The sequence below is a fragment of the Ostrea edulis genome, chromosome 7, assembly GCF_947568905.1.
Source record: "Ostrea edulis chromosome 7, xbOstEdul1.1, whole genome shotgun sequence".
Taxonomy (NCBI): Eukaryota; Metazoa; Mollusca; class Bivalvia; order Ostreida; family Ostreidae; genus Ostrea; species Ostrea edulis.
Genome location: NC_079170.1, coordinates 4,578,746 through 4,594,565, shown reverse-complemented (window position 1 = coordinate 4,594,565; position 15,820 = coordinate 4,578,746). Strand labels below are relative to the sequence as shown.

General features: G+C 34.8%; 1 protein-coding gene across 1 annotated transcript in view; it reads left to right on the top strand.

The window, feature by feature from the left end:
- Nucleotides 1-2,750: 2,750 nt before the first annotated feature.
- LOC125656990 (uncharacterized) overlaps nucleotides 2,751-15,820 on the top strand; it is a 42,721-nt gene continuing 29,651 nt past the window's right edge. The window contains exons 1-7 of the mRNA XM_056143066.1: nucleotides 2,751-2,899; nucleotides 3,224-3,403; nucleotides 6,363-6,467; nucleotides 6,558-6,624; nucleotides 6,720-6,955; nucleotides 12,713-12,733; nucleotides 13,359-13,418. Coding sequence (XP_055999041.1) covers nucleotides 3,226-3,403; nucleotides 6,363-6,467; nucleotides 6,558-6,624; nucleotides 6,720-6,955; nucleotides 12,713-12,733; nucleotides 13,359-13,418 — 667 coding nt within the window. The 5' untranslated portion in view covers nucleotides 2,751-2,899; nucleotides 3,224-3,225. The remainder of the gene's footprint in view (nucleotides 2,900-3,223; nucleotides 3,404-6,362; nucleotides 6,468-6,557; nucleotides 6,625-6,719; nucleotides 6,956-12,712; nucleotides 12,734-13,358; nucleotides 13,419-15,820) is intronic.

Sequence of the window (15,820 nt, the reverse complement as noted above, 5' to 3'; positions counted from 1 at the left end):
ATCACACTTTTTAAGATTTGAAAAATACATAAACAGATCATTTATCAACGTCAGAAAATTGCAATTTTTCATTAAACAGCATTATCAAAATTCCATAAAAACTGGTTATGACGATATGTGTGTGTATGTTTGTTTAGCTGTTTTCCGCCACACTCAACAATTTTTCAGTTATCTGGTGGCTCCCAGTTTTTATTGGTGGAAGAGATAACCCAGATACAATGTACCTGGGAAGAGACCATCGACCCTACGAAAGTAAACTGGGAAACTTTCTCACTTACTGGCGCGAGCGGGATTCGAACCCGCGCCGACAAGAGGTGAGAGGCCGTGCGATTTTGAGCGCGATGCTCTAACCACTCGGCCACGGAGGCACATTTTCATGTAACTGTTTCTTAACAAAAATATACAAAATGTCTATGAAAAATGGAGGAAATATAACGCAAAATAGACTTGATAAAGAAATCAATAAGAACGGAGTTATTGCCCTTGGATTCAATAGTTTGAAACATCATTGATTATTCGTGTATAACTTAAACTTTTGAAATAGTTTATGTTTTCAAATAGAGGGATGAAACATTTTATTCTAAAGTTGGACTTTACAAATTGATAAACTGCGGAAATGATTATATTACATTGACATTCTTAAAAATATTGAAAGATAAATTTTGGATAGATGTATTCAAAGCATGGCTTATATTATGTAACCTCAGTAAGAATTATGATGTTGCTGCTGATGCACCGTTATTTTATAAACCAAATATTCATATTGGCGGAAAACCATTTTATAATTTAAGAAATCATAAATAAAAAAGAATGACCTGATAACACGTGTTGTAGCCTGCTTTATTACGTTACGTTTGATCTGAATGTTATGTAAAAGAACTAGTTAGATCACAGTTACATATATGTATCATTTATTAAAGTATCATATATAAACTGTTTACGGTGGTTGGTATATGCGTTAACTTATTTAAGTTCAGCAATTTACAGGAGCTAGTGGCTTCAAATGATATTCCAAAAATAAATTGTTATATTAAAATTAATTTGTTTGTATATCGCGGTATTTTAGCCTTGAAGGCGTCAACGGCCCTCAATCAATTATTTTGCTTGGGTTGCTGGACTATCAGGATGGGTTTCTTTTTTCACGACTATCAAGTGCTCAAAATTATAATTATTTAAAGCCATTGAATGCAGATTCTAAATGGTTCTAATTTGGAAATTCATGTATAAAAATAGTTAAATTGTTTTATCATTGTAAAATATATATGAATAAAGAAATAATAACACTACAAATATAATATATTACACATAACGTTTTCTGTACATCAAAGAATGTCTGTAAATATATAAGCTCAACGTATAAATTGGGCGGTGTGTCAAGGGAAATTCGTTAATAGAAAAATAATACAACCTGAATTTGACATAGATAGTGTTGTTCTACAACTAATACTAGTACAGAATTCTTCTAAACAATCTAAAGAACACAGAGTACATATTCTGTCTTCTAATGCTTCTCCCTTGTATTTCCCCGTTTCTATTATATATTAAGTATACCACATCTTTTATAATTGTGCATGTAGATATCTTCTGATCTTTTGGAAATTCCGAAACAAATGTCTCCTTTCACCCAATGACTTACATTGTACAGCCATTATATTAATATTAATAATGAACAAATCTATCATTTAATTTTCATTTATCCATATATAATACTCATATCAGTTTTCATCAGGTCATTCCGATATCAGGACATTTCACCTTTGATGTAGTATAAGTTTAAAATAACAAATAACCATATTATTGATTAATGATTTTTAAAAATATCATTTGACAAATGTATGTTTGTGAAAGAATTCAATATGAAAACAGATATCATCAAAAGAAGCTTTGTGACAATAACGCTCTACCGTGTCATCAGGTCATTCCGATATCAGGACATTACACTCTTGGTTTATTTAAAACCTAAAATAATGAAAAATATCCAACAAATATTAAAAATAATAGTTGAATATCCTAAGATATATACCAACTCATAAACATAATTAATTTGGATGCATAAAACATCGTAAAAATGTATCATTTTTGTAGAAATGTCTCATGAGGACATTACACTAAATATCAGGACATTACACCCCTCGGGTTTGAAAATGATGAATTATTATGCATTAAAATGCATATACATGTATATTTTTTAAAAATTAGTATTTTATGAAAGAAAAACGTATATTTAATTAGATCAAATTTTAAAATATCATATTTTTAGCTTGAATGTAGATAGAATTATTGCCCATCAGGTCAATCAGGACATTGCACTTATCAGGTCATTACACCGACCCACGTTTAACAAGATTTTTCACAATTACTATCGGAAAAGACTCCAACAAAATTCATGTTCCTATCATGCATAAATCTAAATAAATCATTGATTTTGTAAAATCTGATTACATCACAGGAGGGTGGAATTACAATAACTCAGCCAGCGTGTAAGCACCCTGAATCTAAACAAGATAATTTACAATGTCAGGACAAGTTTTATCTGGCCATGATGACATGTCAGTGCACCACTCAGACTTCCCCATTTTGTACGAGTCTTTGCCGTCGATAGCCTTCATTTTATCCACACATCGCGCTTTTGTGATGCCATCTACATGAAATCCGTTTCGATAACGCACTACCAATCTCAAGCCGAGTTTTGACATAATGATTAAGAATAGATTCGACCTAGATCTAACTTTGTTTACTGTCGCTTAACGTCGTCTTCCCTACAAGATAGCGGAGCGCTAAGACTTTTGGGTACGGACGTTCATCTGATAAAGTAGCATTGTGTACGGTTTGAACACTTAGAACGCCAAGTAGATCAATTTACATTGTAAAAATGCTGTCATTTCTTAAACATTTAAAGGTAAGAGAAAATATATCTTGAATTTAGTATCACATCGTATATACCTATCGAAATGTAGGACTAAAGCAAAAGATGTCCACTTTCGGTTTCGATGTCTGTATTCCCCTTCTCTCTTTCTATCTCTCTCTGGGTTTTTCACAAGAGAATTGTACATATCGTCTCTCTCTCTCTCTCTCTCTCTCTCTCTCTCTCTCTCTCTCTCTCTCTCTCTCTCTCCCGTATACAACAAATAAACAACAAATCTGTAATTAAAATAAAATCAAACGAAATGAAAATCATCTTTCTTGCGGAAATATGAAAAGTGAAATTGTGATTGCGCTTCAGTTATGACTGGCATTGTCGAATCGTGCCCAACAAGCCTGACAGAAGTCATTGCGTCATCAGCAAGACTAAGCTGTGGTGAAGACGAGTATGGAAATAATCAGTATCTGTGCATTCCTAACACCGAGAAGACTGGACTTGTGGAATTCTGTCATAAAGGAGGCATTCCGTTGACAACAAAAGGTGAGATATTAAGGTTGAATGACGCAGCGGGTAATTTTGTCTGTACCAATTCCTCATATATTTCGAGAAACATATACAATAACTCCAGATCACAATTATTTGTCATCTATTTTCCCCAATTTTTCATTCATTGCATACTCTAGGACTCCTCATTTTGTCTTTTGAGATATTCCTGTTTAGGCCAAATAGAATAATATGTGTTGTTCCGGTTACGCTCCCTTGAAATGTAGGGTAGATAGGTAGAACTTTTATTTTTTAAATGATAGATTCTAGATTGAAACACAATTTTCTCTTGCTACCTTTCACTTCTGTGCATGTGCCATTTATATATGGTGTGACATTCAGCTATCAAAATTGGTAGGGATCACTTTAGTTTTGACAATTCATAAAAATGCATCAAAATTAGTACCGTATAAGTTTTACATATAGTTCTTTTAAATAGAATAATAGATACCGAAATGTATTTTTACTATTAAACGATTAAAAGGCAGGTTTTTGGCTGAATATTATACATACTGATATTTATTACGCAACCCTCATTATGGCTCTAAAAAGTGAGGGAAACGCAGTTCTTATGCAGTTAAATTTTGACCAAGTGGTAATCTTGACGTTAATTTCACTAAATATATTTGCAAAAATAACGTAACAAAGCACAGGAATTTGTATACAGCACGGCAAAATGTTTGAGAAAACGGTATCAAATTGTTATCAATTTTAGTTAGCCCGTGCCTAGACAATGTGTAAAAATGTTTTTAATGGCTGCATGCGCATACAAGAAGGTGAATATTCATTACAGGGAATTTCAATTAGCTGTATCATAATGATTTGATTATTTATAGATTAGAAGCATCCTATTTTCTACAATTTTTCGTTTCTGTAGTAATTTTCTAGATATCGAATTTTGCGAGAAGAATAATGTGCGCGAAAAAGCCTCCGGTATCTATGTACTGGCTATGATATTGAGTATGAATGAACTTACAGCCAAGCTTCACCTGAAGGAAAATGGATCAGAAACCTATATATAGTGGTATATAATACGTACCCCCCTAAAATCTTGAAGAATGTGTGCATTATATTCGTCGAAATGCGGTGATTGATTTTGGAAATACATTTAGTATTGTAACGTGTTTGGGTCCGTGAATGTGGATAGATCAAGACAATGATAAATAAATGATTGTATATATAGAAAAATGGCAATCAGCAATAATTACGAAAAATGATGTGAACAAGAACGAGTCAATATATACAGATAAGTCTTAGGATTATCTATCCCTAATATAAGAGCAAACAAATCGAATTAGGCATATGGTCTGTGTTCGGGCAGGTATGTATCCTCGGGACAGGTATGCATCCTATACAAGTACGGGTCTCGGATGTATCTCCAGATCTGTCTTATACCCAGACAGAACTTAACTACAATTATATCGAAATATAACAGTTTTAATTCACTGTATAACACCCTAAAACCAGTATACTAGTCACCGTATACTAAAAAATAACCAGGGTTGAATTTATTCTCGCCTTACCGCTTCTGCTACTTTCTTACTCCTTTGAGCTCCGACAGTGAACTGGCGAAATATCGCTCATCACCGCCTTATATACGGTGATGACTAGATGGTATCCCTGAAAAGCAGGTGACCCACGAGTTACTTGCCCCTGATCATAGATAGAAAGATAAGTCGTACGTCGAATAATATTTCGTAAAGAAATGTGTTTACGATGAAGAAGGCAAAGAAAATTGTTGGGATTTTTTTACTAATTAAGATTACTAATTAGACCCTAATTAGCTCAACTATTAAAAATGTAAGAAATGAATAATGCAATGAACGCAATATGGAGAGAAATGAGATTTGATAGAAAGTGTACAGAGTATTATTTAATTAACATAATTAATCAAACCCTAATTCTCTCACATGTTAAAAACAGTAAGAAATTTGATATCAAAACTGTAAGGGGCGAGATCAAAAGATTGATTTCGGATAAAAATCTAAATTCAAATATTTAGGGGGTGGGTTAAAACTTCTGTAAGTTTCTCTCATCCGACATCGATTACACATTAGTCGAAAAAGGAGAAAGACAAGTGACTGTTAAAAACCCCATGACGATATTACATTTTAATGAACATTTGATAGTTTTAATCTACACTTTCATTTGTGAATAAACAGAAGATAGGGTATACAGAGTTTTTATACTCGTTTGTTCTTACTTGTTAATCGATTATAGTTTAAACACTCATCATATCTAGTTTAGGGGGTCGTTGCGGGGGGGGGGGGGGGGGGGGGGGGCGTAAAAACTATGTGAATTTAGTTTTTTTGTCAGACATTGAACTTTTGATCTCGCCCCTAGGAAGTAGTTAAAACAACGAATGCAACATGGAAAAAAAAATTAATAAGTCTTATTAAAAGCAATACTGATGATATGCACATGTATATTAATAAAAGGTGAAGATAACAATCGGTATGAAACACATCAGACCTGTTTCTCTAGTAAAGAAATACACCTGCATATGCTATCAAATAAGGAATTTTAGGGAGTGGAGTGTTGTTGAATTAACTATTAATTCTTCTGGATCTGAATTACTTTTTTCAAACCAAAGTATGAAATACTGAAGTAGTTACCAGTCATACAAGCAACGCTCTCTAACCTAACAATAACAACAAATGAAGATACTTTTGAATTTAAGCAGATTAAGTAAATTCTGACAAATATGATAATCTTCAAGATACAAGGAGTTACTATAATATTTATTTTGACAACTACTATAATATTTAATATGATAAATATGTTACCCAACTATCTATTTTGTATTGCTTGTAGGAGTTATGAGATTGATCGCTGTTCGTTATCTTCGCCTTGCTTATAAACCCTATATCAAACACATATACATGACATAACTTCGTATTTTTGAGAGGATTGGTGAGATTGATCACTGTTCGTTATCTTTATTTTTTTGTAAAAGGTTTTTGTTTGAAGACAAAATGGCGCCAGTTGTACTATAGCAAATGTCAACACTTTATCAATGGTTGTCCGAGTAAGCCGTACCATGCCAATGAGATATATAAATGTAAGAAACTGTTTCTTATTATATACTTAACAGTGATGATTGAATAAAATGTATTTTTCAATATGAGTTTGACATGTTCTGTGTATGTAGATCCTGCCTGTCTGAATATCAACACAGAGAGTCAGTGTTTTCTTGCTGATCCGACATGTCCCAATATGTAAGTTACTACTTAATAGTAATATATTTTTTTTTTCTTTTTATATTGGTAATACAAATAATTCTCTTCTCAAAACATCACGAATATAATCATAGGACATCAAGATTCACTACCAACGACATGATGGAAACACCCTCCACCTACTTTGACTTCTCTGACACAACTGTCAATCCTCTCTACAACACAACGGACTCCTTAGATGACGTATCCACTGATATAGAGGCAGTTGTGGGAGGCGTGTTAGGAGGAGTGTTTCTTATTACAGTCCTGCTGATTCTAGTGTTCGTCGTCTTGAGAAGGAGGAAGAAACGGAAATGTACAAATAGGAAAGGTAAAAAGAAACTCGAATACATCTGAATTCCTGATTATGTAAAACTTATACGGTACCAATTCTGATGCACCAAATGCGCATTTCGACAAATAATGTCTCTTCAGTGATGCTCAAGCCGATATATTGGAAATCCGAAATAACAATAAACTTGTAAAAACTAAAAAAAAAAAAAAACCAACAACAGAGTGTTAAAGACTGGAGTCAAATTCATCTAAGGATCAGAGCTATGCATGAGGGAAAACATCCTTTATTTTGAAATGAATCTCTAAATTTTATCACAGCAATTAAATATACATCCGTATTTTCAAGCTAGTAACGAAGTACTTAGCTACAGGACTGTAGAGACCCTCGGGGACTAACAGTCCACCAGCAGAGGCCTCGACCCAGGGGTCATAATGTAAAACTTATACGGTACCAATTTTAATTATTGCTACAATTACTACTACTACTACTACTACTACTAAAGACAACGACTATGGACATAACGCCAATGTCATTCATATGTCGATTCGATAGATCTTTGAAATCGAGATAAAAGACACCACAGAGTTCTTGACATCTTCTTGCACTTGGATATTTTATTGAAAATAAATATTACCGGCAAACTAACAACTCAGCTTTAGAACAAACGGGATGATTTTAGCTTCTCCACAATAAACGTCTCATATTTATGTAGCAATATCCCATTATCACCTGCAATTGATTCGATACACAAGAGCTTGCTATGCGTATTATCACTTTTAAATCGAGACAGGCTACTGACAAACAAGTTGATGTTACAGAGGTTTCAACAGTCTCTAAATTCTATGATTGCTACAATGTATAGTGATTTGCCAATATAACCTATCACTGGGTCAACTACTGTGTGGCTTGTTTCATACCGATTGTTAGGTCGTTCTTGGGACACTAATTTTGATTGCGGATTACTCCATTTACATGTATTCCGTTAACTTGTTCAAAACATAGGGTTCATGGCGGATGTGACCTGTCGACACGGGGTGCTTACTCCTTTTAGGAACCTGATTCCACCTTTGGTATGTCCAGGGGTCCGTGTTTGCCCTATTCGTGATTTAGTATTCATTATCAAAGGTGAAGATATCGAACGGTGATCTTTCCCATAACCCCTATAAGCAATACAAAATAGAGAGATAGGGATTAAGAAATTGATCACTTCGTTATCTTCACCTTTCATAAAGACAGAGCTGGGAAACACTGGCATGAATTAACAGTGGATTTCACTGAAACAGTTAAATGTTTAAATTTTACTATACAATATTAATTTGTTAAAACGTTTTAAAACAAATAATAATAATGTGCGGCATTTATATAGCGCATTATATAATTTGTAATTACTCTAAGCGCTTTAACAATGTAAAATGTAAAACATGATAAGATTAATCAGAGCATAAAATATAACATCCAAATAAAATAAAACAATTTAAACATTACGAGTTCATGCGACAAACCAGCCTATACTTTAAAAAAGAATATATTACAAAATATGGTTATAAGATTTCATAAAAAGATATGTTTTGAGGTTTTGACAGTGCCACACGAACGGATGTCTATCGGTAAACTGTTCCATAGTGTGGCAGCTGTTACATCAAACCTTCGATCTCCATAGGTCTTTGTACGAACACGGGTTTTTTCTAGCAATCGTGAATTGCATGAACGCCGAGATCGTTTTGGTTCGTACACAGTGATGAGGTCGCTGATATAGGCCGGTGCCAATCCGTTTAGTGCCTTGTATGTGTGTAGTAAAATCTTGTATTCAACACGGGAACCAACGGAAGCCAGTGCAAGGACACAAGCACCGGTGATATATGGTCATGCTTCCTGACCCGGGCAACAAGTCGAGCTGCTGAGTTTTGGATTGTCTGTAGCCTGCTCAGATCTGTTTGGGGTAGCCCTTTAAATAGTGCATTTCCATAGTCTAAGCGTGATAACACAAGAGACCATACAAGTGTCTTGCAGGCGTCATTATTGATGAAAGAACGAATCCGTGCAATATTCCGTAGATGATAATAACAAGAACGAGAGATGGAACTAATAAGATTTTTAAAAGAAAGTACACTGTCGAAGAAAACACCAAGGTTTCGAACACAGTCCGAGTTGGAAATAATGGTATTTCCAAAAGACAGTTGAAAAGATGGTGAAACGTTTGAATGTTTCGAAGTAAACACTTTAAATTCAGTTTTTTTCTTCGTTTAATTTCAGCAGGTTGACGTTCATCCAAGATTTTATATCTGCTAAGCATTCCTGTAGCCGCGATGAGATAGCATTCCATGTATCTGTAGGTCTAAACACTAAGTATGCCTGGGTATCGTCAGCATAGCAATGATACATGATATGATGTCTGCGGCAGATTTCACCAATCGGTTTTGCAAACATTGCATAAAGTCTTGGTCCCAGAACTGACCCTTGGGGCACTCCATATGGAAGCAGAAAGTCCTTAGACTTTGCAGTTCCCACCACCACCCTCTGACTACGACCAGTTAAGTAAGGTTTGATCCATGTAAGTGCTGCACCAGTAATACCAAACGATACCTCCAGTCGCCTAATGAAAATTTGATGGTCTATAACATCAAAAGCCGCTGAAAGATCCAGCATCACCAAGGCAACACAAGAACCCCTATCCAATGCTGTCACAATATCGTGGTGTACCCTTAAAAGAGCTGTTTCTGTTGAGTGACAAGGACGATATGCAGACTGGGCCACGTCATTTAGGTTGTTTGAATTTATATGGTGCCCTATGCGAGCTGATACCACTCTTTCCAAAATTTTGGAAAGAAATGAGAGGTTTGAGACAGGTCTGCAGTTCCGTAACGAGTCTAGCTCCAATCCTGCTTTCTTTAATAACGGACGTACAATGGCTTCTTTGAAGGAAGATGGAAATATACATTCATTCAAAGATTTGTTCACTATTTCTGCAAAAATAGGTAGCACAGATTCTAAAATGGGTTTCAGAAGTGTTGTAGGGATTGGATCAATTTCACATGATTTTGATGAAGCCGATGAAATGATCATGCGAACTTCAGATTCTGTTATTAAACTGAAATTGCATAGCCGTTCTCCATCAAATTGAACATCAGCATAGAATGGATACATTGTATTCATGCTGTTGTTATTGCACAATTTTACCCTGATGGTTTGGATCTTATCCGAGAAAAAATCTCTAAATTTATTTGCGAGGGTCCCGGAACAATGATGTACAGGCAAAGCTCTCTCAGACCCATTGCCCATTAGGCTGTTGGTAATGCGGTACAACTGCTTAGGGTCATTGCATGTTTCCTCAATCCGTGTTGAGTAATAGGATTTTTTGCACTGAAGAAGAAGGTTGGCTGCACGTTTACATGTTTCTTGGTAAATCTGTCTATGAACTTCGAGGTTTGATTTACGCATGAGTCTTTCAGCTTTCCTGCGATCTACTTTGGCTTCACGTAGTTCATTAGTGTACCAAGGACTCTTAGGGCGCAGCCTTATTTCTTTCTTTTGTAAAGGCGCAGTCTTATCCAAAACAGTGCGCATTTTCTTATCGTAAATCTGAACTAACTCATCGACAGGTTTGCTATTATCTAATAATGCCAGTGAAACACTTACCTCTGTCTTGAGTTCATTTATGTCAATTTGACGAAGCTTACGATAAGTAACTACCTTTTTTTCAACCAGTGGTTTGGCAATCTGAAGGTCAGTGTGAATCACCAGGTGGTCCCCCGCTGGACAACCACTGTTATAAAAAAGACATGGATCGAAAATTGTTGGTTCACCACGAAGAACAGTAGAACCTTCCCTAACTATTAACTATCACAACATCAAGTGTATGGCCACACACATGTGTGGAGTCTTGGATACGCTGTGATAATCCATGATCATCTAAGATTCTAAGAAATTTGGTGGCGTCAGCATCATTCACATCATCAAGATGAAAATTCAAATCGCCGGTTATTATAAACTCACCAGGTAGCAATACTAGGTTCGCAATGTATTGCGTCCATTCATCAAAGAAAATAGTTTTCTTTAAGTTGTTTTTCCGAGATGGTGGTGGTGGTAGATGACGCATAAGCGTACTTCAGAATTCCTAATACTCACTGTACACTCCATGTGTTCAAAATGTGTGAAATTCTTGTACGGTCTTTGTTGTTTCACATCAATCTGTCCTTTGTACATTACAGCCACACCGTCACCCCTTCCCATCTCTCTGGGTTTCTGAATAATCTGATATCCTGTTGGTAGAAGATCACTGATCACGCATTTGTCAACATCAGTTCCCAGACACGTTTTAGTCACTGCTAGTAGATCTACGTCGCTAGACACCAGAAGATCATGTATGGAGTTTGTCTTATTTTTTACCGACCTACAATTGACTGAATAGAGACTAAGGGGTTTTACGATGACATATTTATTTGTTGTCCTAACAAGCGAGCGCACATTTAACAAGTTTGATCTATTTGGTTGACATTTTTTTCCACGCTTTGTCAACTTCTGCTTTGAAAACTGGCCCACTACCGTTGGAATAGGGACAACCTCACTTGGTTCATCAGTAACTATTACGGCCGATATGGGAGCGCCAACTGTATCACACGAGATACAGACTAGGTTGTTAATATTAACCCCAAGTTGCCGCTCCACACATCTAAACCGCCCGACACACACTGTATGGACATGTCTGATGAGCCTACGTCCAGCTTTCGTTCCTCTTCTAAAACGAGAATTTTTCGTACGACCTGTCAGAGGCAGGTCGATTGATCTGATAAAACACATCGTACGACTATTTGATATCTTGACCTACAGTAAACTTTATTGGACGACCTATTTATACAGTTTGAGACAAAAGAAAGGCAAATCGTACGACAACTATGTATCTTTGGTTAGAAAAATTCTCAGGACGACCTATCAATCCAATCTGAGACAGAAGAAAGTCAAATCGTACGATTAGAAGTCGCGGTAAAGTCACGCATCCGTGAACAAAGTCCATAAAACTATTTTCTAAAATGTCCTTTTAAAACGCAAGGTTTCCAAGATAATATCTTCTTAGTATTTGAATCGAATTTAATTGAACATATTTTGTTGTCAAGATTTTAAAGACAAAGGGATTCGGCCTCCCCTACAAGAAGTAGGTCATCACAATCACACTACGTTACTTGAATCAAATTTTACTCAATAATTTGATATTTTGATTACAAATGAGATTATAGATTATAGTAATGTTTTGATAATATGATTATACAAAATCCCCGAAAGAACATCCTCCCATACCTGTATCATACCAATTGTTACGCCGTTCTTTATACACTGGTCTGACCACGGATTGCTCCGTTTACCTGATTATTATATAGGGCTCACCATGGGAAGCTTATTCCTCCTAGGCACCTTGTCTCACTGCTGGTATATCGAGGGGTCCTTATTTGCTAACTCTCTATTTGGCATTCCTTATAGGAGTTACGAGATTGACCACTGTTTGTTATCTTCACATTTTCATACCGTAAGTTCATGTTGCAGGGGCTTCATAATTCTCATCAAAATATGAATCTCCTACATTTCATTGTTGTTTTAATGTCATTGTTGGCAAAGATAGCCTTTCGTATTTATTGTTCGCTTTATAGTATTTTTGTTATTTATCACTGTTCGTTAGCTTCTCATTTTCACACATAATAGAAGCAACTTAAAAGAGTTAACAAATCTACAAATCTAAACAGCAATGGGTTATATTTCAAAATATGATTTTAAACCAGCTGAATTGTTTTTCTTTATATATAGGAGGAGATGAAGAAAATCCACGTATGTATTATCCTATTTAGCGTTTATTTCAAAGGTTTATTTTGAACAAGAGATCCAAGAGGGTTATCACTTACATGAATTGCGCATCGTATACGTGTCGTATTATAGAACTACTCAGGTGCCTATATCCGTATGTCGTTTCTGCTGAAAAGTAAAAAAGGATAGTTATAACACCAGAACAATCATCTATGGTGCCAAATAGATAGACGTAATTTTAACGATTTCTAAATTGTATAGTATCTCCTCTTTGATCATGATTGCGCGTAAGTTTGGTTCTCAACGGTAGACTAGTGGAAACGATGTATGCAATTTAAATCAATATATTGCAAGGGCGAGGTCAGTATGGAATTGTATGACATTTATCTGATGTGCAGCTGAGAGGTTTAAAACGAAAATTGCTGCAAAACTCTTGAAACATTCTTCTTTGGATATTAGTTTCATGTTGAAGTGGATGATACTTTGCAAAATGCACATGTGTCAGTGATTCCTTGATAATATAGTCAAACGAAATTGATCTGGAGAAATCTATTTCATTTTGTGTGTCATGTAGATTGGTTAGATATTTTTGCTATTTTTTTTCACTGCATTTAAAATTAGTAAGCAGGTGAAATGTTCTTTTTCCTAGTTCTTGCATTAAGCAACGAAATGAAAAATAGAAATAAAGAAAAGAAGAACCCTCCTGCAGGTAAGGTTTTATTTCTGAAATCATTTACGATAATTCCAAGCCGTTTTCATCACATAACTGATTCGATACAGATAACATCTCAATGTTTAAACAGAAACAAGCTACTGACAAATAAGATAATGTTGCTGGAATTTTAACAGTTTTGTGTGAAGTCATCAGGGTCAACAGGGTATGCTTACTCCTCTTAGGCACCGGATCCTACCTCTGGTATATCCAAGAGTCCGTGTTCCCCTTCTCTTAATTTGCAAGATTGATCAATATTTGTTACATTTAAATGCCATTTTACAATGACGATACGCGAAATTATGTAGTTTTCCGTCCTTTTTTTCGTGGTATCCAATGAAAAAAAAATAAATGCATTCCTTAAGGATGTTCTCTCCTGGTTTGAATTTTTTTCAGAAGTATCAAACTTTTTGATAAACCATTTTAACTGATACATCTTTATCCGAAAGACATTTAAAACATCAAAGAAGAGTATGTTAGTGTGGACTTTAAAGAATTACAGCCCTTCAAAGTTGCCCATTTGCTGAAACTTAATTTTTCATGAAAATCGCCAATTTTCACAAGAAACACACTATAAAACAAATATTAAGGACAGAATAATCTTGGCTTTCTTTTATTTTATGAAAATTAAGCATAATTGATTATTTCAATAACTTTTACATAAAATATATCACCAATTCTACAAAAAATCAAATATAATTAACATAATTGTATAAAATATCACACAAATTTGAAGACCTATTTCATCAAAAAAATCAAACTAGGGAGAATATCTGTATCAAACTTTTTCTGAAATTACTAATGTAGATTTGAATCATATTTTTGGTTAATTTAAATGAAAAAAATGTGTGGGGTTGTGTGCATTGGAACAAAGATTTGAACCATTTTGTGTCCCCACCCCCCTTCTTACACTGACATACATTCTAAACAATAACAATATACAATTTGTTATAAAATGTGTATTTTTCAATTCATATTTACAAATTCTATATATCTATTTCATTATATGATAAATAATCAGAAAACAAATAATATATGCATATATACAATACTAATTCATTTATAACTACAGAATGTGTAAAACATATGCCCCCACATCAGCATTTTCTAATTTCCATGCACTGTGACCTTGATCTTTGACCTTCTGACCCCAAAATTGATAGGCATATTTCCGTCTTTGTATCTATCCATATGTCCAAATTTGGTTTGCATAGAAAGCAAAGTATTTGAGTTATTATCCAGAAATTACTTTTAACAGTCAACTTCCATGTGGTCATGAGAAAGAAATCTGCACTTCCTGGTATGGTTCTTCATATGATGATAGCACAACTCATCCCTCTCACTGTGGTTACCAAATGGATGTAGCTAAAAAGCAAACATTGGAACTCAATTTCTATCAATACTGTAAATTCTTAATAATAGAAAAGAATATACTATTAGGTTTACCACCAGACTGCTAATACACCAACTTCAACTAACTCCAATTTTTGTCTAGCCAGGGGTTATGTTTTAATGCCCTGCCCAACAAATTGTTACTCTAAAAGAATTTCTTAGGCAAAATGTTAAATATGAATTTGTTCGTGCATAAATGACTGTTTATGAAATATATGCTAAAATTCTAATCAGGATTTTTTTAAATGTGCATTTTCAATACCCTATAAACAAATTTTAACATTATTAAAACTTTTTAACAACACTTTGAAGGGATAATTAAAATACAATTTTGATGAAATAGTTTAATTTTAAAGAACTGATTAAAACAAATTATCGATCTAGTAGCCCCCCCCCCCCCAAACATATCTATACATGTATATATAGTCAACAAAATTATCTTTTCTTTTAACCGATTTGTACACGAATGGCGCGCCATAATTCTCTAGATGGGAGAAACCCCCCCCCCCCCCTTTTCCCTTTGAACTCTTTTTAATGAATTAAATTCGCTGTATACTTTGGCGATTTTTTAATACAATGATATAGATTAAACTTTTTAATCAAAATGATGCTTCAATAATGATACATTGAACGTTAGGAGCGATATTCGCTCATGACCGACTAGGCGGGATCGTGAAGATCGCAGATGAATTTAGGTACAGATCTACATAGTTTGTAGATTTTATTTTCAAAAAAAAAAAAAAATTTGTATATTAAAAAACTTACAAATTCATTCAATACTATATCAGCAGCCTCTGATTCGGGTACTACATGGCTAACATCCTTCCATTTTCCCCTCTCGTCTGACACTATGTACACAGGTACAGTACTGTAGTGTGTCACCATGTGCGTGGTTGTGCCTGCTTGTCTGTAATTTTCTTTGTCTGCCACTCACTTGTGAGAATATCGGATGCAGACTGATCTATAACTGTCGTTTTACTTCTAACGAATCGCCCATGTATGTTTCT